The 24,842-nt window shown below is 45.3% G+C and overlaps 2 protein-coding genes across 8 annotated transcripts in view; one reads left to right on the top strand and one right to left on the bottom strand.

Moving 5' to 3' along the window:
• The window catches only part of GREB1L (GREB1 like retinoic acid receptor coactivator), a 305,634-nt gene that overhangs the window by 271,612 nt on the left and 9,180 nt on the right, over nucleotides 1–24,842 (top strand). For 3 of the 4 annotated variants that reach the window (XM_055236525.2, XM_055236517.2, XM_055236511.2), the window contains 10 exons: nucleotides 5,300–5,415; nucleotides 6,082–6,326; nucleotides 9,358–9,935; nucleotides 10,169–10,271; nucleotides 15,066–15,221; nucleotides 15,466–15,605; nucleotides 17,774–17,935; nucleotides 18,043–18,247; nucleotides 22,330–22,495; nucleotides 23,934–24,161. In XM_055236525.2, coding sequence (XP_055092500.2) covers nucleotides 5,300–5,415; nucleotides 6,082–6,326; nucleotides 9,358–9,935; nucleotides 10,169–10,271; nucleotides 15,066–15,221; nucleotides 15,466–15,605; nucleotides 17,774–17,935; nucleotides 18,043–18,247; nucleotides 22,330–22,495; nucleotides 23,934–24,161 — 2,099 coding nt within the window. Of the gene's footprint in view, nucleotides 1–5,299; nucleotides 5,416–6,081; nucleotides 6,327–9,357; nucleotides 9,936–10,168; nucleotides 10,272–15,065; nucleotides 15,222–15,465; nucleotides 15,606–17,773; nucleotides 17,936–18,039; nucleotides 18,248–22,329; nucleotides 22,496–23,933; nucleotides 24,162–24,842 lie in introns of all 4 variants that reach the window. The other variant, XM_063640602.1, reaches the window with a different exon arrangement.
• ESCO1 (establishment of sister chromatid cohesion N-acetyltransferase 1) overlaps nucleotides 19,521–24,842 on the bottom strand; it is a 69,500-nt gene continuing 64,178 nt past the window's right edge. For 3 of the 4 annotated variants that reach the window (XR_010121210.1, XR_010121214.1, XR_010121215.1), the window contains exon 11: nucleotides 19,521–23,405. The gene's annotated coding sequence lies outside the window, so the exon portion shown is untranslated. The remainder of the gene's footprint in view (nucleotides 23,406–24,842) is intronic. The other variant, XR_010121211.1, reaches the window with a different exon arrangement.

Here is a 24,842-nt window from a genome sequence, read left to right as displayed (position 1 = left end):
GTGGCGGGCGCCTGTAGTCCCAGCTACTCGGAGAGGCTGAGGCAGGAGAATGGCGTGAACTCGGAAGGCAGAGCTTGCAGTGAGCCGAGATTGCGCCACTGCACTCCTGCCTGGGCGACAGAGCGAGACTCTGTCTCAAAAAAAAAAAAAAAAAAAAAAAAAGATTGCCCAGCCCCTTTATAGCATGCAGTTAGTGCATGCAGTTGGTCTTCCATGCTCTCCAACTGCAGGTGCAAAAAATGAGATGACCCAATTTGACCCCATGTTTATTGGCCTTGTTCAAGATGCATGTAGCCCATGGCCATCTGTTTTCTCAGAAAAAAAGGTAGGTTGTCCTCTCAGACCTCTGTGGGGTAATGTTTTAAGTATCCTCAACTCACTAATTCTTTTCTGTTCATCTAGCCTCTCTGTGAGCTCATGTCTAGAGTCGGTAAAGTATTCTGTTTCGTCTTCAGTACTCAGAACTGTTCCTAGCCCTCTTGCATGTGGATTCCTCAACAGTTTGTTATTTCTTTTTACTTGCTTTGACCCTCAGCCCCAAGGCTTTGGCTGGACTGAGACTTCGCCAGGCGCCCTACAGAAGGGTTTAGTGCATGACTGAGTCCCTCACTGCTCCCTCTGCACGGCCAGTGATTGACTGCTTCTCCCCTTCCTTTCCTGTCAGGCATCAGGGTGGGAGGAGCAGAACCCTCAACCAACTAACCTAACTCCTACCTTATGACTGACTTGGTTTTTCTGGGCCTATAATCCAGTGGGGCCTAGCCATTAGAAAGCATTTAATCAAATATCCACCTACATGTTGGTATGGAACTGAGCTAGCTACTGTATGTCTGAGTTAGACCAACTTGTATCTGCACCCTATACATTAAATACTGAGCTAAACTGGGTTAAGGAAAATCTGGTTTAGCACAAATTTTATGAAAAGAAGGCACACAGTCTTGGGAGAATTTGCAGTTTCACCCTGGGCTGCGGTTTCCCATCTACAAAATGAGAGAATTGGGCTGTATAATCTCTAAGAGTTCTAATTTGGGGATGATTATTTAGTGTTCAAAAATTGTTCTGGGCCGGGCACAGTGGCTCACGCCTGTAATCCCAGCACTTTGGGAGGCCGAGGCAGACGGATCACGAGGTCAGGAGATCAAGACCATCCTGGCTAACATGGTGAAACCCCGTTTTTGCTTAAAAAAAAAAAAAAAAATTAGCCGGGCGTAGTGGCGGGTGCCTGTAGTCCCAGCTACTCAGGAGGCTGAGGCAGGAGAATGGCGTGAACCCAGGAAGCGGAGCTTGCAGTGAGCCAAGATAGCGCCACTGCACTCCAGCTTGGGCAACAGAGCGAGACTCCATCTCAAAAAAAAAAAAAAAATTGTTCTGGAGATGTAAATCTTCTTCTTGTGTTCAGTTAGCTAACCTAAATTGAATAATCCAAAACGCAGACAAAATATCTTGTATTAGCTTGATGAGCAACTGGAACAAATAAAATAGTCCAAAAAATAGAAACTCCTAAATTTAGAAGTTGTAACATTTATGTTTCATATATAGATACACGTTCACAATTGTATGTTATAGTCATAGACTACGTTACAGTGGAATTCCTAGGATGAATAACAAAACTCCAGAAACACTTCTTACAGTGTAATTCATGGAGACATGAATTACGGGCTTGAGGCCATTTGAATATTGCTAATGATGAAGAATTTGGAGGCCGGGCACGGTCGCTCACGCCTGTAATCCCAGCACTTTGGGAGGCCGAGGCAGGCAGATCACAAGGTCAGGAGATCGAGACCATCCTGGCTAACATGGTGAAACCTCGTCTCTACTAAAAATACAAAAAATTAGCCGGGCATGGTGGCGGGTGCCTGTGGTCCCAGCTACTCGGGAGGCTGAGGCAGGAGAATGGCGTGAACCCAGGAGGCGGAGCTTGCAGTGAGCCAAGATTGTGCCACTGCACTCCAGCCTGGGCGACAGAGCAAGACTGTCTCAAAAAAAAAAAAAAAAAAAAAAAAAAATTTGGAAAGGCGGGCAATCAGCAGCACCATGCTGAGTCTCCCACATCTGTTGCCAGAGATGACCTAAATGCATGTGAGGCTGCTGGGTCTTCTCCTGGTCTCTGTTGACACTGATTAAGTGAAGCTACTTACAGAGTCTTCAATCATGTGTTCAGAAGGGCCAGTCACTAAGTCAGTATAAATCAGTCTGTCCTAAATAATTTACCCCTCTGGACCACTGTTGGAAAACCACAGTCAAGGCCTGAGGTTCTTCACCTAGCTGCTAGCTCATCAGAATCACCTGCAGGGCTTTCAAAGAGACATTAATTGAGGATCACTGTGCCCTAAACAAAGGGGGCCTCAAGTTATGACTTCTCAAGGCAGTGACATCTTCCTCAATTGGTATGAGTAGCTGCCAGGCAACAAGTACACATAAGAGAGTCCCATATTCTGGCCGTTGTGATGGCTCATGCCTGTAGTCCCAGCTACTTGGGAGCCTGAGGCAGGAGGTTTACTTGAGCCTAGGAGTTTGAGGCTGCAGTGAGCTATGATCCCACCACTGCACTCCAGCCTGTGCAACAGAGTGAGACCCTATCTCTTAAAAACATATAAAAATAAGTCCCAAATTCTCAAAATCACTGGATCACATCAGTCTTTTTTACACTCTGTATTTGTGTGGGAGTAAAAATATGAGATCATGTTGGGAAATTTCACATCCTAAGCAAGACTGAATTGTCAAGTAGATTCTGGTTCACTCATTTATTTCTAAGATACCAACCTCCTTCATCCTTTTCAGGATGGCAAGATTGTGCCTTCTATCTCTACTTTTGGGTAAAATCCAACACTACTTCTATTATGGGATCTTATTTTTGTGCTTAGCCCTAATTATCCTGTTATGTATTGTGGTTAACTTATGCTGATGATGACCCTTTTGGAAGGAAACAAAGTTTAAGTCAGTTCCTCCAGAAGGCAGGTGAAGCTTTCATTAGATGTCCTTGGTCTTAAGCCTTGTATTATCCTTGAACTCAGTGATCATCCTATCTTTTGTGTTAAACGCTTCTGCAATAAAATCATCTTGAAGGCCTGATTGATGCACAGTAGAACTGCAGCCATCAGTCATCAGAAGGAGCAATGTGATGGAAAAGCATTTTATAGTGGGTTTGGCTAGCTGTGGTTGGTCAAGAGTAAAAGTGAGATTTGACTACTAATCTTCTGAAAATAAAGATCCTCATATAGGCCAGGTGCAGTGGCTCACGCCTATAATCCCAGCACTTTGGGAGACTGAGGCAGGCAGATTGCTTGAGGTCAGGAGTTCAAGACCAGCCTGGCCAACACAGCGAAACCCCATCTCTACTAAAAATACAAAAATTAGCCAGGTGTGGTGGTGGGTGCCTGTAATCCCAGCTACTCAGGAGGCTGAGGCAGGAGATTCGCTTGAACCCGGGAGGTGGAGGTTGCCATGAGCCAAGATTGCACCACTGTACTCCAGCCTGGGTGACAGAGTGACACCCTGTCTCAAAAAAAAAAAAAAAAAAAAAAGAAAAAGTCCTCACAGTAAAACATTTCAACTGTTATTCCATCAATATAACCTGACCTCTTCCTGGTAAAGCCACGACCTATATAGAGATAGTTCTGGGAGATAAAACACATTCAGGGAGAAACCCAGTGTCAGGGATACCATGTGTCCAGTGTGAAGGTGATCAGTAAAGTGATTTCTATTCCAGAATGGTTTGCTTTAAATGAGACAATGTTATGGTTCCCCCCTGACGTGAAATGGTATGGAAAGTTAAATTTTTACAGAGAATTTTTCTTCTAGCATTAAAAAAATCTTTTTGATACATTGATTTTTCTAAAACACGGTAAGTCTGTGAAACTTATAAACAGTTATGTAGATTCCCTATTTCCCCTTAGTATGCACATATATAATAAAAGATTGGAAAACAAGTAAAAGCCTAAGAATGGTTAAGCTTCTTCCAGTTTTACAAATTATAGAAATTTTATTTGAAGTGATTGTGGGAATGTTTATTTCTAAAGACTGGCTTTTCTTTATTGAGCCTTTTCTTTATTGAGCCTTTTCTAGGCATCAGCAAATCATCAATCAAACTCTATTATCTTTTGCCTGGTGACTTTCTTTTTATCCCATTTTGTGCTTAGCAAAGGAAGTACCAGTCTATTTTAAAATAAAATTGTATGCATTACTGGCCGGGTGTGGTAGCTCACACCTGTCCACGGCACTCCAGCCTGGGCAACAGAGCAAGACTCCGTCTCAAAAAAAAAAAAAAAAAATTGTATGCATTACTTAACACCTTGCTTCTTAGTCTGTTCCCCTAAAACATTATCAGAAATGTCAGTTCATTGCTTATAATAACTCTTGCTAGAAAGGTAATAAAAAGTATAGGTACATGCTACACACTTAATGAAAAGTAGTAGAAACTATCTACTTAAGAGATGGTCATTTTTCTTTCTGTTCTAAAATAGACACATCTGTAAGATCATTTTACTTTTGAATATTTTTCAAATTAGCGGGATTACTTTTCATTGATATATTCATGTTTTCAAGATTGGTGTTCCATTTATTAAAGATATGTATGTCTATGTATATGTGTGTTTATATGAAAAATTGATAATAGATTCTTTGAGAAACCATGAGCCAATTACATTACCCCTCCAAATGAGGGGCAGTTTCATTTTGTTGTTTTTTTCTCAATCCAGGTCTGGTTATATTTTTAGCCTTCTTGAGAGAGATTCTTTCAAGGCCCTAAGCCAATAATTGCTTGTTAGTTATTTTAAAAGTCAGTAAAGCAAGAAGGAGGGAAAATAACTATCAAGAGTGGTTCAATGTTTTCATTATTTTCTTGGTGAAATGTCTGTTTTAATGGAATTCTGAGATTCTTTTCTGAGTCATTCACAACTGAAACTCTTTTTCAGTCTTCCAATCCCAAGAATTTCTCCAATGTGTGAAGAAAGTATGTTTAAGTGCCTGGATTCAGGTAGTTTAGCCAGGATTTCTGTAAGGTTTCCATCACTGGTGGGATATTTCACATTGTATGTGTTTTTGGCTTGTGTTACTAATGTCTGAAGTATACTAGCATCTTCCATTTTATCCTACTGAGATAAAAAACTACAGCCCTCATACCTACAGAAGTGCCTTGTATATGCGATGTAGTAGCAGTTAAAATATACATACATACACATATATAAACACTTAGTTGAGTAATTTGAAAGCACAGTGTTTCTAAAATCTGGACTTAGAAACCTGTAAAAAAAGGTGGAAACTTAAATGAGAGTTTTAACATACAGGTCTCTTTCTATAGAGTTGGAGAGGAAATGAACCAGAAGAGTGGATCCCTCGGACATACCAAGATTTAGATGGTCTACCTTGTATTGTGATATTAACTGGCAAAGATCCTCTTGGAGAAACCTTTCCCAGGTACAACTTCAATAATTAATTCCATTTTTCATCAGTTGCCCAGCTGAACTGATGATTAAAACTTGGCTGATGGCCCAGTCATTTCATTTGTTTGGCAGGTAATGAGAAGAGGATTGTTTAATGCAGGGATATAAGAAATACAGCCATACAACCTTCTTTTATTCTTTTTTTTAGCTTTCCAGAGAGCACCCAGCAATTTTGGGAATGGGCGATAGCCACATTTGAGAAATGTCAGAGCGGTAGGGAGGAAAAGCAGGATTTTTTTTTTTTATAAAGTGCTTTGTCTTTGTTAATCTGCTATTCCTGCGCCCCTCAAGGATCTAGACTCCATAGAGTGGAGGGCAACAACAACAACAATAAAAGCATTAGTTGAGTGCTCACTGTGCGTGTCAGGCACTGCCCTAAATGCCTTACATGTATTCAGTCCTTAAAACAACCATATGAGCCCGACACTATCCACTCTTTTTATATTCGAAGAAAATGAAGCACAGAGAAGTGAAGTCATAATAGCTGGGAGGTGGCAGAGCTGAGGTTTCGGTCAAGGCTCACCTGGCACTGAAACCTATTATTTTAACTGCTGTGTGTTGCATCCAGATCACCAGGCACACATACACACTGCGTGCCTGGTCAGATAGACTCACCAACAACATAATTACTTTTGTTCAGGTCTTTGAAGTACTGTGACCTCCGGTTAATTGACTCAAGCTATTTAACTCGCACGGCCTTGGAGCAGGAGGTGGGTCTGGCATGCTGCTATGTCTCAAAAGAGGTCATCCGGGGACCCACTGTTGCCCTGGACCTCAGCGGGAAAGAGCAGGAGAGAGCTGCTGTCAGTGAGAATGACTCCGATGAGCTGCTCATCGACCTGGAGCGGCCCCAGAGCAACAGCAGCGCTGTCACAGGGACCTCGGGTCAGTACTTTCTTTTCTCTTTCATGGAGTGAGAGACATGAGTCAGGAGGTGTGTAGGAATTTGGAAGGCAGAGGCATTTACTGACATCCCAACGGCCTTCAGAGGAGCCTTCAGGGACTGGCATCCTCTCCAGACCTAGCTCCAGTGGGGAGATGCTTGGAAAACATGACTGTTGAACAGCCACAAAATACTTTTCTGGGTAAACATTTAAGGAAGAGCTTGGTAATAGGCTAAAAACAATTTTATCAACCCTAGCCTGTACCATTTTCCCTAGTCTTTTCTACCCTTATCTTCTCATGATTATTATGCATCTCATATTTGCACAAAGGCCCTGTTTTTCTTCCAGGTCCTGAAGCTGTATGTTTGTGCTAAATGGCTTAGTACCTGGCACAAAATGTTTCCTAGAATGAATGAATGAATGAATGAATGAATGAATGAATGAATGGCTTTTCTAAACAGTTAACAGCAAGTATTGTATGCTGAGGGCTCCTCTGGGGCCACTGTCAATGGTGAAGGCCCAACCTGCAGCCTGCCGGCCTCTGTCTTGCAGCATTACCGCAGGTCTATGGCAGTGCCTGGCATGAATTTTCTTCTGATAAATTGTATTATAGCAAATGCAGCACTCTTTCCATTTTTTCTGATTATGAAAGTAATAAAGCTTAATGCAGAAACATGGAAAATGTCGGCCGGGTGCAGTGGTCCTGTAATCCTAGCACTTTGGGAGGCCGAGGCGGGTGGATCACCTGAGGTCAGGAGTTCGAGACCAGCCTGGCCAACATGGTGAAACCCCATCTCTACTAAAAATACAATTAGCTGGGCGTGGTGGCTCATGCCTGTAGTCCCAGCTACCCTGGAGGCTGAGGCAGGAGAATCACTTGAACCCAGGAGGTGGAGGTTGCAGTGAGCCAAGATTGCACCACTGCACTCCATTCTGGGTGACAAGAGGAAAACTGTCTCAAAAAAGGAAAGAGAGAGAACAAGAAGAAAGAAGAAAAACATGGAGAATGTTAACAAAGTACAGAGAATTCTGAGATTAAAAATGAAACACTCCCACTTTCAGAGGCAACCACTCTTAATGTTGGGTCACATGACCCTCTTTCTCCCCTTACCCCCCACCTTTTTTTTTTTAAATTTTGAGATGGAGTTTTGCTCTTGTTCCCCAGGCTAGAGTGCAGTGGCATGATCTCAGCTCACTGCAACCTCCACCTCCCGGGTTTAAGCGATTCTCCTGCCTCAGCCTCCTGAGTAGCTGGGATTACAGGCACCCGCCACCACGCCAAGCTAACTTTTGTATTTTTAGTAGAGATGAGGTTTCACCATGCTGGCCAGGCTGGTCTCGAACCCCTGACCTCAGGTGATCCACCTGCCTCAGCCTCCCAAAGTGCTGGGATTACAGATCTGAGCCACCCCGCCCAGCCCCTCACCCTTTTTTTGAACTATCATTGAGATCCTTCCATCACTCTGACACATACATGCGAACACACCATAATTTTGTCCAAAAGCAGCACTGGTCTTCCTGTCCATTCTGGCAGCAGCTGCTGGATGGCTCTGGGCAGGAATGGAAGAGGAGGGGTCTGTGGGGTTTGCTGTTGATAGTGACCCTCAGCCTGGAGTTGCTGGAGCTGCCCTGCTCCCCCAGCCAGGGGCTAGGGCTGACCATGTGGACCACTCTACCTGCCTCAACCCCACCGCAACAGGCTCCCCAGTTTTCTCTCTGAGAGTAGTTTCAGAACAGAGTCAAGGGGTTTGAAGGATAGTAAAGGTTCACAGAAGGCGGGTGGGGGATAACATCTGGAAGCTTTTGGATACCAGCATGAGGAGGAGCGCAGCCTGTCTTCCTTCCTGTGGTTCTTCCATCCCGCTCCTTCCTCTTCCTCACTTGAGGAGCTGCCCCACAAAGTGAGCGCTTCCTTAGCCTTGCTCTGCTGAACTCACAAAGGTGGTTTGCCCTTGGCTACTGTGTCCCTCCCTACAGGCCATGCTCACGACACGGAGCGCAGGGACCCCAGCCATGGCTGACTCAGAGGGTGACAGGGAGGTTCGCTGCCCAGAACACACAGTGCTGCGGGGAGAAGCAAGCTCTCTCCCAAGGCAGAGAGAGACACAGGCAGCTGAGCAAGTGAAGGGGCGGGTTTTAATCATGTCTTGTTGATGGCTGTTCATTCAGGATCTCCCAAGGTTGGGATTCGACCTCCATGTCTGGGCAGCAACAAGCCGAGCTCAGAGAGGGCCTTTAGTTGAGCTTTTGGTTTGTCTTTAAACCAAAGAGTGGCTGGTCTATTAGGAGGACAAACACACTTGAAAGGAACTGGTCAAATGTGTGGGGCTACTTTAGGGAAAAGCCACCGACCGGCCTTGGAGTCACATACGCCTACATCCCGCTTTGCGCAGGGCATCCCCCACCCTAGCTTCGGAGTCCATGGAAGGGATTGCAGTCCGGGGAGCTGATCTGAAGCCAGAGACATGAGGCCCTCAGCCCCTAGAAGGAAGCCAGTGCTGCCAGGACAGGACTTGAATGTGGAGCCTGTGTTGGGTGGGGTCCTGGGAGGAATCAGAGGGCAGACCCAAACCAGGTCATTTGAAGAGCGTTTAGTAGAGGAACTGTTTACTAAGATGTGAACAGAATTTGGAAAAGGAGCAAGAGGTGTGCTGTGCTGGGAGGTGGTTAACCTCAGGGAGCCCTGGCCACCATAGGCCTGACACAGGGAGGGGTGGGAGCACCTCTCCAGACCTGAGCCGCAGCCCACAGTAGAGAAAGGTGGCTCACCCCTGGAGACCATGCAGGGGGAAGCCAGGGAAGAAGCACCCCATCTCCTGCTGGTGGCTGCCATTGGCCAAACCCACTGAGAAGCCAGGGCAAGGAAGCAACACGGAGCAGCGTGGAGAGCGGCAAAGGGAAGATTTCTTGCTCAGGGTCTGCAGCCGCGGAGCCGAGCCCAGTGTCCGCTGCTTTCCTGGCCTTTGCCTCCTTCCACACCCTAGATCAGTAACAGGGCTGCTGTGGGGTGGGTTCTGTCTGTTCTCTCACAGGTTCCATCATGGAGAATGGAGTGAGCTCTTCCAGCACAGCTGACAAATCCCAGAAGCAGTCCCTGACCCCCAGCTTTCAGAGCCCAGCCACCAGCTTGGGGCTGGATGAAGGGGTCTCCGCCAGCTCAGCTGGAGCCAGAGCCGGGGAGACTCTGAAGCAGGAGTGTGACTCCCTGGGCCCCCAGATGGCGAGCAGCACCACCTCCAAGCCGTCATCGTCGTCCTCAGGACCCAGGACCCTCCCATGGCCGGGACAACCCATCAGAGGCTGCCGGGGCCCACATGCAGCCCTGCCACCAGTAGTGATCCTATCCAAAGCGGCCTACAGCCTCCTGGGCTCCCAGAAGAGTGGCAAGCTGCCATCCTCCTCATCCCTGCTGCCCCACGCTGACGTGGCCTGGGTGAGCTCCCTGCGGCCGCTCCTGAACAAGGACATGAGCAGCGAGGAACAGTCCCTCTACTATAGGCAGTGGACCTCGGCCCGGCAGCACCATGCCGACTACAGCAACCAGCTGGACCCGGCCTCTGGCACCCGAAACTTCCACCCCCGGCGGCTCCTGCTGACAGGGCCCCCACAGGTAGGGCCAAGCCAGCCGGGGCCATTTCTTAGGCTGGGGTTGGCGCGTCTTCGTCAAGAAGTAGAAGCCAGAGAACCTCCTGGGGGTGGAGCAGGTGTGACAGAGCAGTGAGGACCTCATTCAGGCCTCTCAGGCAGGAGACACTGCAGAGCCAAGGTGTGAAATCTCTTTTCTCTTTTCCTCCCCTCTCTTTCCCGCCTCCATTCCTCCCCAATTAAAAATCTTCCCATTAGGTGGGAAAGACGGGCTCCTATTTACAGTTCCTCAGGATCCTCTTCCGCATGCTCATCAGGCTTCTGGAGGTGGACGTGTATGATGAGGAGGAGATCAACACCGGTGAGTGCTGAGCCCAGGGAGTGGGCAGAGGGGCAAGAGACAAAGACATTGAACTGCAAATCCCGGGAACTTGCTTTTGGCTTCTGGGATTTCTACAGTACCTAACCTGCAGAGTTACTGGGAGGCTAAAGATAATGTGCCCAAGGCCGGGCATCGCGGCTCACGCCTGTAATCTCAGCACTTTGGGAGGCCGAGGCGGGCGGATCACCTGAGATGGGGAGTTCAAGACCAGCCTGGGAAACATGGTGAAACCCCATCTCTACTGAAAATACAAAAATTAGCCAAGCATGGTGGTGCACACCTGTAATTCCAGCTACTCAGGAGGCTGAGGCAGGAGAATCACTTGAACCCAGGAGGCAGGTTGCAGTGAGCCAAGATCACATCACTACACTCCATCCTAGGTGATGAAGCGAGACTTTGTCTCAAAAAAAAAAAAAAAATTAAAAAAAAGAATACGCCCGGAAAATAGTTCTGAGTAAACTGTAGCCTTTTTTAGCTCATTCAGGTCAGGGATGGTGTATTCTACTTTTAGCCTCCTCTCTATAATGTCCCGCAAAAAGGTGTTTTGGTTTTTGGGTTTTTTTTTTTTTAAGTTCTGGGATACATGTGCTGAATGTGCAGGTTTGTTACACAGCTGTATACATGTGCCATGGTGGTTTGCTGCACCTACCAACCCGTCATCTATGTTTTCAGCCCCGCATGCATTAGGTATTTGTCCTAATGCTCTCCCTCCTCTTGCCCCTCACCCATCCTGTGTGTGTGTGTGTGATGTTCCCATCCTGTGTCCATGTGTTCTCATTGTTCAACTCCCACTTATAAGTGAGAACATGCTGTGTTTGGTTTTCTGTTCCTGTGTTATTTTGCTGAGAATGATGGCTTCCAGTTTCATCCATGTCCCTGCAAAGGACATGAACTCATTCTTTTTTATGGCTGCAAAAAAAAGGTGTTTTATAAAGGCTTTTTAGGTAGATTAATTGCCTAGATGGTTAATTGTTGTAAAATTCCAGTTGTAGTATTCAACTGCTTAAGGATCCAGGGCATATTTGTATTCTGGATACTAGTCCTTTGTTGATTGGTCAGAGTATGTCTTATATTTTACCCATAGGCTCTGAGTGAAGGCACGGGATTACTATAATGAGATGAAAACTTCTATGTGTAGAACTGAACGCTGGCACTACGAACAAAACATCTGCACTAAGACACAAGGGCAGGTGCTTGATAGGGCTGTGGAAGCCAGTGGGCACACCAAAACCACTCCAGCTGTCTTCCCCAGCTGGCACCAGGGAGATGATTCCACTCTGCCGCTAAGAGCAGTGTGGCTCGGCTCAGCACTGGCACAGTGCAGTAGCTCATGCCTGTAATCCCAGCACTTTGGGAGGCCGAGGTGGGCGGATCACCTGAGGTCAGGAGTTCGAGACCAACATGGTGAAACCCTGTCTCTACTAAAAATACAAAAATTAGCCGGGGGTGATGGTGTGTGCCTGTAATCCCAGCTACTTGGGAGGCTGAGGCACAGAATTGTCTGAACCCAGGAGGCGGAGTTTGCAGTGAGTTGAGATCGCGCCACTGCACTCCAGCCTGGACGACAGAGCGAGACTCTGTCTCAAAAAAAAGAAAAAGAAGAAGAAGAATGTGGCTCAAAACTGTGGCTTCACACCTCCGACCAGTTTGATTGTGCTGGCAGGGCACTGTGGGGAGGAAGTAGAGGCAACCAGGTGGAAGTTCTTCTCAAGCCTCTCAAAGATGAGTCTGGAATAGGGAAAGCCCTTGGCATCGTCTGCCAAATTAGCTCTTGGAGATCTCACCTCATTTGTTTTACCTAAATAGTTGAACCTGTTCCATGACCAGCCCAAGAAATTAGTTTAGTGCCGAGCAAGAGTAGGTAAAATCAGCCATATTTAACCACTTTTTTATGGCTTCAGGCCTGTTTCCATTTCTCATCAATTCACATCCATGATTTTAGACACACACACATGAATTCATCTTCCCATCTACATCTCCTTGTTTTTTTCCCAGCTAAGCTGCACTAGATCGTCGGGCCCACCAGGTTGGCCTCAAAACACCCCAAGGCCCCCAGAAAGAGCTGAGCCAGAAGGGCAAAGCCAGAGCCAAGCAGACTGGGAGTTGAGGCCTGCCCTTCTGCCAGCTCTCCCGCCAGGCTCGCTGGCACCACAACAGTGATGCCTTTGATTTTTTTCCTCAGATCATGCTACAGTGATCTTGACTCTTAACTCCGTGCCGGTGAGCTGTGAGAGTCTGTTACAGCCTGTTTGACCTTTGTAGTAAGAAACACTGTTAGTTTGGCTTTCTTCCTTCTCCCTCATTTTAGTGCAGGTTAATGCAACGGTGCTCTCAAGAGGCACAGTGACACCTTTTTAAAAACTAAACTAGGCTTGAAAGTGCAGACTTTAGTTCAGGGATATAAAAATAAATGTATTATATGTGTTAAAAAGATATTAGCTGTACCTCCAATCTTTAGCCTTTTTTGGAAAGTTTCTTTTCTCCCTTTGAAAGTTGTCTTAAGCTACTTTTTCATCTTATACACTTTATTATTAATAATAATATATATATATATATATATATATATTTTTTTTTTTTAAGATGGAGTTTCTGTCATCCAGGCTGGAGTGCAGTGGTGTGATCTCGGCTCACTGCAACCTCTGCCTCCTGGGTTCAAGCAATTCTCCTGCCTCAGCCTCCTGTGTAGCTGGGATTACAGGCTCACGCCATCATGCCTGGCTAATTTTTGTATTTTTAGTAGAGGTGAGGTTTCACCATGTTGGCCAGGCTGGTCTCAAACTCTGACCTCATGTGATCCACCCACCTCAGCCTCCCAAAGTGCTGGGATTACAGGTGTGAGCCACTGCACCTGGCCACTAATAAAAAATATAATGTTAGACACCAGCTGTGTGCCTGCGACTGTCTTGGCACATTATTATTATTATTATTATTATTATTATTATTATTATTTTTGAGATGGAGTCTTGCTCTGTCACCCAGGCTGGAGTGCAGTGGTGCGATCCCAGCTCATTGCAACCTCTGCTTCCCGGGTTCAGGCGATTCTCCTGCCTCAGCCTCCCAAGTAGCTGGGATTAAAGGTACGCACCACTACACCCAGCTAATTTTTTGTATTTTTAGTAAAGACAGGGTTTCACCACTTTGGCCAGACTGGTCTCAAACTCCTAGCCTTAGGTGATCCACCGACCTCGGCCTCCTAAAGTGCTGGGATTACAGGTGTGAGCCACTGCACCTGGCCAATCATAAAAAATATCTGTTAGACACCAGCTGTGTGCCTGCAACTCTCTAGGCACTTTATTTTATTTATTTATTTATTTTTTGAGATAGACTCTTACTCTGTCACACAGGCTGGAGTGTAGTGGCACGATCTCAACTCACTGCAACCTCCGACTCCGGGGTTCAAGTGATTCTCAGCCTCCTGAGTAGCTGGGATTACAGGCACGTGCCACCACACCCAGCTAATTTTGGTATTTTTGGTAGAGATGGGGTTGCCCAGGCTGGTCTCGAATTCCTGACCTCAAATGATCTGCCTGCCTCAGCCTCCCAAAATGCTGAGATTACAGGTGTGAGCCACCATGTCCAGCATGTCTTGGCACTTTAAATGTACCATCTCTGGCTGGGCAGGGTGGCTCACACCTGTAATCCCTATGCTTTGGGAGGCCAAGGTGGGAAGATGGCTTGAGGCTAGAAGTCTGAGATCAGCCTGAGCAGCAGGGAGACCCCATCTCTCACAAAAATTTTAAAACTCTAGCCAGGTGTGATGGTACACGCCTGCAATCCTAGCTACTCAGAAAGCTGCAGTGGGAGGATTCCTTGAGCCCAGGAGTTCAAGGTTGCAGTGAGCTTAAATTGCGTCACTGCATTCTAGCCTGAGTGACAGAGTGAGACCCGGTCTCCAAAAACAAAAAGAAAAGGGTCTGGTATGGTGGCTCACGCCTGCAATCCCAGCACTTTGGAAGGCTGAGGCAGGATGATCGCTTGAGCTCAGCAGTTCAAGACCAGCCTAGGCAATACAGTAAGACCCTGCCTCTACAGAAACGTTAGCTGGGCATGGTGGCACGTGCCTGTAGTCCCAGCTACTCAGGAGGCTGAGGTGGGAGGATCATTTGATCCCAGGTGGTTGAGGCTGCATTAATGCTTACAATAATCTGGGGACTCAGGGTTAAGTACAGTGCCTGAAGGTGTGACGTTGTAAGGGGCAGGGCCAGGATTCACACCCAGGTCTACTGGCTCTCAACCGTGACTGCATATTGGAACACTCTGAGGAGCCTTAAACAATATGACTGGATCCTGGGCAGTCAGACATTCTAACTGAACTATTTCTGGGATGTGTGGCCTGAGTGTGGGAATTTTTACCAGCTCCCCAGCTGATTCTAATGTGCATAAGACATTGGGAATCTTGCTCAGTGCATCCTAAAATCTCTTGGGTGTCAGTATATTAACACCCCACAGTTAAAATCTCAAGACAGAAATAAGATCATCCAAAATTAAACTTTTAAGGAAATTTTGCCTGGTGGAGAGTAGGTTATCTTACAGATGCCAGAGTTTGTGAATTGGGTCTGCAGAGACGAATGCTGGGGGCCAGTGAGGGCAAATGTTCCTCTCAGCATGGGTGTGAACAATTCTGCCTCCTCTATTGGGATAGGGGAGCTCATTTTTCAGAAATGCCTTTGTCCACCCATCTGGGCTCTATGTCCCATAAAAGCCATTCTCTCTCACACATGGGGAAGAGGGAGGCCAGTCACCTGCCCTCTGCACATTTCCTTCTTTTCCTAGATCACAGTGAAAGCAGTGAAGTGAGCCAGTCAGAGGGAGAGCCCTGGCCTGACATCGAGAGCTTCAGTAAAATGCCTTTTGATGTCAGTGTGCATGACCCCAAGTACAGTTTGATGAGCCTGGTGTATACTGAGAAGCTGGCAGGGGTCAAACAAGGTCAGTGCAATCAGCCAAGTTCTCCTCCTCTCCGGATCAAGGGGACACTTAACTCAGGGCGCCTTACATCTCACTTTTCTTTCGCTCTTTATGCACATCATTTTTTAAATTTCCATAACTGTTTCTTAGGGCATAAATTACAGAATACATGGAAAAGTCATTTTGGGGAAAAGGGGACTTTTCTTTCCAGGCATAGGGAAAATGTGTTATCTCGTGGGATGGCTTTTTGCCCCTTTATACACAGAAGTGATAAAGGAATCCAAAGTTGAAGAGCCCAGGAAACGGGAAACTGTGTCCATAATGCTGACCAAATATGCAGCCTATAACACCTTTCACCACTGTGAACAGTGCCGCCAGTACATGGACTTCACCTCTGCCTCCCAGGTACCATCCCGCCTTCGCCCTTGCCCTCTGTCACCCAGTATGGATTTTGTATGTAAGGGTGGGGGGTGGAGGGATAAAAAATAAGGCCCCTAGTTTCAGGTCTCTGGTAAAGGATAGTTTACTCATAAGAAGGAGTCACTCGTTGGTGAGAAAAATGCATGAAGGCCGGGCACAGTGGCTCACCCTGTAATCCCAGCACTGTGGGAGGCCGAGGCGGGCGGATCACCTGAAGTCAGAAGTTCGTGATCATCCTGGCCAACATGGTGAAACCCCGTCTCTACTAAAAATACAAAAAATTAGCCAGGTGTGGTGGTGCATGCCTGTAATCCCAGCTACTCAGGAGGCTGAGGCAGGAGAAACGCTTGAACCTGGAAGGTAGAGGTTGCGGTGAGCCAAGACCACGCCACTGCACTCCAGCCTGGGTGACAGTGGGACTCCGTCTCAAAAAAAAAAAAAAAGCACAATGCATGAAGCGATAATTAAATGAATGTTGGGTTTATTTGGATTGTGGGAGGGAGAGGAGGCAGCCTAGTTTTAGTATCTTGAATTACTTCTTCAGATGGTTACATGTGTCATGTTTAGGTTAGGAAGTAGCTGAGATGTTTATTTGCAATCCATATATTACAGTATATTTGATAAAAGGGTTTCCCCCTCTTCCCTTTGGATCACTTACTAAAATGGCACTATTATCTCAGATCCACAGGGTGTGCCCTTTGAGCTGTGATTCTAACAAGTCTGTTGATTTGCACCAACATAGTCATATTCTCACACCTGCGTGGGGTGGCTTGGCCAGTGAAGTCAGTTTGTTTTATGCAGTGAGAACTGAGACATAGGAATGAAAAACATGGGTCAATAATCCTTAGTATGTGGCTTCTTTTTGGCTAGTGCATTTTTAAGCACAAAAGATGGAAAGGTAACAAATGATAGTAATATCCAGAGCTTACTTCCCCAAATTCATCTTTATTTTTATGACTTGGCTCTGAACACACAGAAACAACTCCTGCTTCTGGTAGGCCATACTGACTCCCCTAAACCTGTTTCTGCTCTTCAGGGCCAGGTCGTTACCCTTTTCCCACATCTCATCCTGAAATACAAATGAGTACTAGAAAGGATATACTTTAAAAAACTGATCGAATCATTCTGCCCTTCTAATACGAGTTACCTTTTATATCCCATTTATTTTCTTGGTGTTACTGAAAACTTTTGGTGAGCTGCTTTGAAATAAGCTCATAAAAGCTTTATAGAATATAGAAGACCCAAGTCCCCTGGTCTACAGATTATAGGTTTTTAGAAAATCTCTTTATTAGAAACCCTCTATTCATAAAGTTTCTTTGTGACTACAGTACTAAGTAGTATATTCCCACATTTCTGAGGCAGAATAAACTAGAATTAAGGGAAGAAGTGTAATGTTATTTTTCTATGAAATATAGTATTTTGGTTAAAACCATTGGGAAACCTACTTTGATTCTAGTTGCTGATGAAAATTGATGGTATCCTTTTATTAAGCCAAATCTTATCCACATTAAAAGCATGAAAAGACCTATTATATAATTATTCACTGAGATAGGTTACTGAAAAAATGTGAACTCTTCAGCACTTTAAATGTAGGTTAGATTTATATTTGGCTTCAGTGAGTCAAATGGTCTCTTTTCTGAAACCAGAGTTCTGGGCTAAATGATTGAACCTCTTCAGCATTAACTGTAGCCTGGAAAGATGGGGCTGGAGAGGCATTTTAATGTCAAACCTGATATTTAGAAAGCGGATATTCATTTGATCTGACCCGCATAGAGCAGAAGTGTTTCCATCCGATTAACAGGGGACCTTTGGGAATGTATACAGAGCAGGACATCCCACAGATATATCTGACCTCTGCACCAGATGGAGCAGCTGTGGCTCTGAGAGCATAAAGAATGCAGTGCCAGGCAACAAGTACTTCTCCCACTGAGGCTATGCAGGTGCAAGATGGTGGGCTGTCATGTCAGTGGCAGCTCCTAAATGAAGTGTTTGCCTTATCAACCTTTTAGATGTGGCTGCTCACAGCCTGCTCTGGTGGCACTTACCAGTTCATGTTAGTTTCCATCTCTTAATAACAACCTGAAGGAGTGGCCTGGGAGTTTGGAAACTGTGGGCTTACTTACATTCCCTCCCTTTCTTCTTTGCAAATATAGATGTCTGACTCCACCCTTCATGCCTTCACATTCTCTTCTTCTATGCTGGGAGAAGAGGTTCAGCTCTATTTCATCATTCCCAAATCCAAAGAGAGTCATTTTGTCTTCAGCAAGCAGGGCAAGCACCTGGAGAGCATGCGGCTGCCCCTGGTTTCAGACAAGGTGGGTGAGAGCATCTGGACTGCCAGGCACCAGACCTAGTTCTCTAAGCATCCTCAATCTAGAGGCTTTAATTTCCCTTTGTGGTCTGTTTTTTTCCCTTTCAGCAGAATTTGAACGCAGTCAAGAGCCCTATTTTCACTCCTTCCAGTGGTCGACATGAGCACGGACTCCTAAACCTTTTCCACGCCATGGAGGGCATCAGCCACCTTCACCTCCTGGTGGTCAAAGAGTATGAGATGCCTCTGTACCGCAAGTACTGGCCCAACCACATCATGCTGGTGCTTCCCGGCATGTTCAATAATGCAGGCGTGGGTAAGGGGCCCCCCTGGGGTGGGGAGAAGGGCTTCGAAGATAAACTGAGCTCCATTCCCCTGGCATGAAACTTTCAGATTCCCCTGCCTCTAGAAATTGTCCTGCCCTCCTCACCACTCTTCGAAAAAAAAAAAAAAAAAGCCTTTTGACTCTTCCTTGAATTTGAGTTTTCTTTTTCCCTTTATCTGCACTTTTGCAGAATTAACTCTCAGGGCTGGTAATTAAGGAAGAAGTCACTGGTGTACTGAGCACCCTGGGAAAGTTTGGGATTCTTCCCCATGTAGGCTGCAAATGTTCCTGAGCTGAGCACTCTGGGGCAGGAATGTAACCATGAGAAAAATGATGGTCTAAGGGAGAGGCAGCGTTAATGGTTCACCCAGATCAGGAGGGGCCCCTAGATCATCTCATCTTTAAGGCACGTAGCAAGTTACAGCGGGCTGCTGTACAACCAGGGAGGTGGAAGCATCGTTACTGCCTATGACACAGAAATGTGCCTGAAAGAAGTCCTGCTTTCCTCCTGGGGTTTAAGAGCAATGCGCTGATTTCTCGAAGGGGGCCAGTGCTTTGTATGTATGACAGAGCTGTGGAGACTGGAGATGTCAGAATGCCTTCGTTTTCCTTTCTCAGGCAGGACATCTCTAACTGAATCCAGTGTTTTAGAGCTGCGCTCTTCTGGACACTTCTTGCCCTGTAGTTCTAAACAGTTTGGCCCATCTGCTTCTGTCGGTGCCTCAGTGCCAAGTCAGGAGCTGCTTGTTCCCATTTTAAAGGGAAGTAATAACACCTAGCCTAGAGCTGGACTGGAGGGCAGATAAGACCTGAGTAGTTTTCTTGAACCCACATGTTTCTTCTCTCCAGGGTCTCCTCTTTCTCCACTGTCTTCCCAACTTAGCCTCTGCCTCTCCCTTCCTTCTTAGGTCTCTCCACTTCTTGTTCCTTTCTGTGCCTTTTCATGTCCTTCAACTTCAAACAGCCTTAACATGGGCTTAAAATATTTTCAGAAATGGTTTTGTTTTGAATATAATTGTGTTTATTATCACTTTATATCAAGTGAATTAAGGCTTCTGTATATTTCTGTTCCTTCAGCCTCCCCCAAACCACCTATACTCATACTAACTGAAGCCTTTTTCTATATGAATATGACCTTCTTCTATGCCTGCCTGATCCTTAGGAGAAAGTTTTCTCATCCTAGATCTGACCAAACTATTTAGTACTAGTTTTGCCATTTTTGCAATAATTTGGGGAGAAAGAAGCCAACACACATATGCAAATGAAATATACAAACCATTATTTTTATTTTTGGTAAAAATCACATAACATAAAATTTACTGCCTTGGCCGGGTACGGTAACTTACACCTGTAATCCCAGCACTTTGGGAGGCCGAGGTGGGCAGATCACCTGAAATAGGGAGTTCAAGACCAGCCTGACCAACATGGAGAAACCCCGTCTCTACTAAAAATACAAAATTAGCCTGGCATGGTGGCACTTGCCTGTTAATTCCAGCTACTCAGGAGGCTGAGGCAGGAGAATCACTTGAACCAGGGAGGTGGAGGTTGCGGTAAGCTGAGATTGTACCACTGCACTCCAGCCTGGGCAACAAGAGTGAAACTCCGTCTCAAAAAAGAAAAAAAAAAGATTTTCTCCCATTCCATGGATTGCCTTTTACTCTATTATTTGATGAAGTCCAGTTTGTCTGTTTCTTCTTAGCTTTTGTTTTTGATATATGTAAGAGATCACTGCCAAATTCAATGTCACAAGGCCTTCCCCTATGCTTTCTTCTAAATGATTTGTAGTTCTAGCTTTTATGTCTAGGTCTTTGATCCATTTTGAGTTAATTTTTGTGTAGGGTCTAAGGTAATGGTCCAACTTCATTCTTTTGCATGTGACTATCAGGTTTTCCCAGCACCATTTTGTTTTTTTGTTTAAGACAGGGTCTTGCTCTGTCACCCAGGCTAGAGTGTGCAGTGGTACGACCATAGCTCACTGTAGCCTCCAAGTTCTGAGCTCAAGCAATCCTCCCACCTCCACCTCCTGAGTGGCTAGGACTATAGGTGTATGCCACCATGCCTGGCTAATTTTTAAATTTTTTGTAGAGACACGAGTCTATGTTGCTTAGGCTGCTCTCAAACTGCCGGCCTCAAGTGATCCTCCTACCTCAGTCTCCCAAAAATGCTGAGATTACAGGTGTGAGATACCGTGCCCGGCCCCCAACTGTGTTTGTTGACAAGACCATCTTTTACCCACTGAATGGCTTTGGCACCTTTGTCAAAAATCATTTGACCATATATGAGAGGGTTTATTTCTGGGCTTTCTATAGGCCCAGATCAAAACTACCACACTATTTTCATTACTATAGCTTTGTAGTAAGTTCTGAAATCAGTAAGTGTGAGATCTCTAACTTTGCCTCTCTTTCAAGATTGTTTTGGCTATTTGGGATCCCCTGAGATACTGGACGAATCACAGGATGGATTTTTGTATTTCTGCAAAGTCTTTGGGATTTTGATGGGGACTGCATTAAGGCTATGGATCACTTTGGATAGCACTGGTATCTAGTATCAAGTCTTCCAATCCATAAACACAGCATGTCTTTCCATTTATTGGTGTCTTCCTTAATTTCCTTCATCAATGCTTTGTACTTTTCACTGTACAAGTCTTTTGCCTCCTTAGGTAAGTAAGTTGATTCCTAAGTCTTTAATTCTTTTTGATGCTATTGTAAATGGAACTCTTGATTTCCTTTAGATTGTTCACGGTTGAGGTATAGAAATGCAACTGATTTTGGTGTTGATTTTGCATCTGCATCTTTGCTGGATTCACATATTCATTCTAAAGGGGATTTTTGGTGGAATTTTTAGTTTTCTATGTGTATGTTGCCTGGGAACAGAGATAATTTTACTTCCTTCCTCTTTGGTTGCCCTTTTTTTCTTAATTTCTCTGGCCGTGACTTCCAGTATTACGTTAAATAGAAATGGTAAAAGTGGCATCCTTGTCTTGTTCCTGATCTCAGTTTTGGAAAAGCTTTCAGTCTTTCACCATTGACTATGATGATGTTAGCTGCGGGCTTTTCATACGGCCTTTGTTATGTTGAGAATGTGAACTATTACACACATGTTCTTGGAAGGTAGATTTTCCTAAATCCCAGTTTTACCCTTGATCTGTTCACACTGCTTTGGGTTCTTCCATAGATTTAATAGCTTTTCTTTCATTTATCACCTACATTTTGTTTCATTTTAGGATGGCCCACTCATAAAATTTGGCTGATTCCTGACTATCATCTTGATAATCACTAACATTCACCAAGTACTTAGAGGGTGCTAGGCGCTATCCTGAGCATCATACAGAAACCCTATGAGATTGCCATTATTATTGCCTTCTTAGAGGTGGGGAAGCCAAGGCACAATGGGTTTAATTTGTTAAGGGTCACATGGCTAGAAAGTGGTGGAATTAGGATTCAAAATCAGACAGTTTGGCTCCTGTCTATTCTCTTAATCTCTATACCATATTGCCTCTTGCAAAAGGCAGATCTAGGGAAAGGGTGCCAGTTTCCAGAGTCTTCTTCAGAAAAGAAGCTGCTGTCAGTTTCCTTGAAGTATCTAAAGCAGGGGACATATCAGTGGAATTGGCATACCCACTCACTGCAGCCCAGTTAACTCCCTAGTACAGGACATGTGAGTGGCTGCTTCCAAGTCTGAGAGAGCCTCTTGTCGTGCTTCAAGGAAGTAAACAGTAACAGCATTTCCTAGATGTGGATTCCTTTGTCCTATGAGGGAAACTGGATTCTTGCAATACTTTCAAAGTGTGGTTCATATCATTTGCATCCTCAAAGATATCTCTGGTTTCTGCCCCTTCACCATACCTACTCAAATGCAGTTCTAGTAATGGACTCTTAAGAATCTACATTTAAAAGTGATTCCCCAGTAACACTGGTTTGAGAGCCACTGCTCTGAACATTTGGTTGGCTCCCACCTGCATGGTTCCCATGTGAACAGGCATTCTGTGGAGAGAATATAGCTGCCTGTGGGGCTTCAGCCAAGCCTGAGTGAAGGATGTGTGGATATGCAGATGTGGTTATGTTGCCTTCCAGGTGCTGCCAGGTTCCTCATCAAGGAGCTATCATATCACAACCTAGAACTGGAGAGAAACCGCCTGGAGGAGCTAGGCATTAAACGCCAGTGTGTCTGGCCTTTCATCGTCATGATGGATGACTCATGTGTCCTATGGAACATTCACAGTGTTCAGGAGCCATCCAGGTAGACTTCCAAGCTGTTCTGGGGGTGTATGACACAATGCTGTAGACAGGACAAAACATTTCTTGACTACAGTTACATACGGAAGTAAGTGAGAGAGAGACAGCTTTCCAGAGCAAAACAGTCAACCATGAGACAACCCTCACTAGAACATTTTGTGGTGACTTAGGAATCTTTTATTTAGACATTCAGTAGCCCATTAAATTCCTGGACCATTCTGGGATCACAGCATTGGTTAGCTATTAAAGTCTATTGAGGCCAGGCATGGTGGCTCATGCCTGTAATTCCAGCACTTTGAGAGGCCAAGGCGGGCTGATCATTTAAGACCAGGAGTTCTAGACCAGCCAGCCTGGCCAACATGGCGAAACCTCGTCTCTGCTAAAAATACAAAAATTAGCTGAGCGTGGTGACGCGTGCCTGTAGTCCCAGCTACTTGGGAGGTTGAGGCAAGAGAATCACTTGAATCCAAGAGGCAGAGGTTGCAGTGAGCTGAGATTGTGCCACTGCACTCCAACCTGGGTGACAGAGCAAGACTCTGTCTCAAAAAAACAAAAATAAAGTCTGTTGAGACACTACGATTTACGGAGAAAGACTGCTGACATCTCAAATCAGGAGACCTGGTTTTAGCCCCAACTGTGTTTTTTGTTTATAATTTTTTGTAGAGATGTTGCCCAGTCTGGTGTTGAACTCCTGGGCTCAAGCAATCCTCCCGCCTCGGCCTCCCAAAGTGTTGAGATTACAAGTGTGAGCCACCACACGCAGTCATGCTTCTTAACTGTATGAAAAAGGAAAGTCATCTCACCTCTCCATATCTCAAGTCCATCATCTGTAAAACTACGCCTGGGCCAAATCAGTGGTTCTCTCCTTGGGGTAGTGCCCCCTCACATTGCTAGGGGGTGCTGGTCAGGGGCATCTGTGAGGACCAGAGAATGCCAAACATTTTAAGAAGTCCAACACAATAAACCCCCAAAATTCAATAGCACTCCCATTGCAACACTGTGCCAGCTGACCTTTAAGCCCCTTCCAGCTCAAACATTGTGATTTTGTGTCCTTGTTCCTATTTTGGATTTGAAGCCAGTGAAATTTTCAAATATTCCTTGTTATACACAATTACCAGAACTGGGAAGGATACCACTATGCTTCCAACCTCCGGCTACCTCTGCTTTGGCAACTCTTTATTCATTGTTCACTCTGACACAGGGGCCGGATTTATTTCTTTGCCCAAAAGTGATATGCCCCACCCCAAAAGGCAGTTTCTTTATAATAGTGACAGGCAGTGTGAAAACTGGGCTTGACATTCTTCTCCATTTGCTAATACGAAGTAAATCAGTTAATTTTATCCTTGAGAGTATTACTGGTATAGAGTAGTGTGTAGAGACTTAACAAATGATCCTCTCTTCCGTAATATTTATCAACATCTTACATAAACTATGTTTCATAGCCAGCCCATGGAAATAGGAGTTTCCAGTAAGAATGTGTCCTTGAAGACTGTCTTGCAGCACATTGAAGCCACACCAAAAATTGTCCACTATGCAATCTTGGGCATACAGAAATGGAGCAGCAAGCTGACTTCTCAGAGCCTAAAGGCCCCATTCTCTAGGTGTCACGTGCATGATTTCATTCTCCTCAACATAGACTTGACTCAGAATGTGCAGTATGACTTCAACAGGTAAGTCAGGCCTCATGGATGCAGGTAATCCTGGCATCTACTGGTTGCTTCTGCCCAGCTCTAGCCTCTGTAATGCTTTTATTCGTATGTCTTCAATTGAGAAGCTGACTCTTTATGTGGGCAAGGAGAAAGGGGGATCAAAAGCCCCAAAGTGTGCCCCTTTATCACCAAACTGACCTAGACCTTAACAGGGGTTACAATGTGAAATGCTTAGAGAAAACACTTTAGCCATCTCATTATTCAACAAGAACTCAAGACACAAAAACTACTGACTCAAGTCCGTGTGTGGACCCACAAACATCTGAGACTAAGCCTCCTTCACCCTCCAGACTCAGAAGGAAATCACTTTTCCTGAATGTTAGTAGGATTCAGGGAAATCCTACTGTAGGGAAAAGGCAGCAGATGGGGATGAGCAGGGTAGCCATGGCCTTGCCTCCCAAATAAGTTATGTCCAGGTTCCTACAAAACCTGAGACGGCCAAGCAAGAAGGCAGGAACCATCAAGTCCTTATACCAACCTTACGGTTATAGAATAGCTGCTGCTTTCACTTCTGTTTTACATTTGACAGAGGCCTCATCCTGCTTGTAGCCAGAAATTTAAAGCTGGGAGCACCTCTGCATTCCTGTTCTGCCGGAGTGTATCAAATAGGAATATAGTCCTGTTTTTGCATAGGGATACCTA

This window comes from Symphalangus syndactylus, chromosome 1 (genome assembly GCF_028878055.3).
Source record: "Symphalangus syndactylus isolate Jambi chromosome 1, NHGRI_mSymSyn1-v2.1_pri, whole genome shotgun sequence".
In the NCBI taxonomy this organism is placed as follows: domain Eukaryota; kingdom Metazoa; phylum Chordata; class Mammalia; order Primates; family Hylobatidae; genus Symphalangus; species Symphalangus syndactylus.
This window is presented reverse-complemented; position numbering and strand designations above follow the sequence as displayed.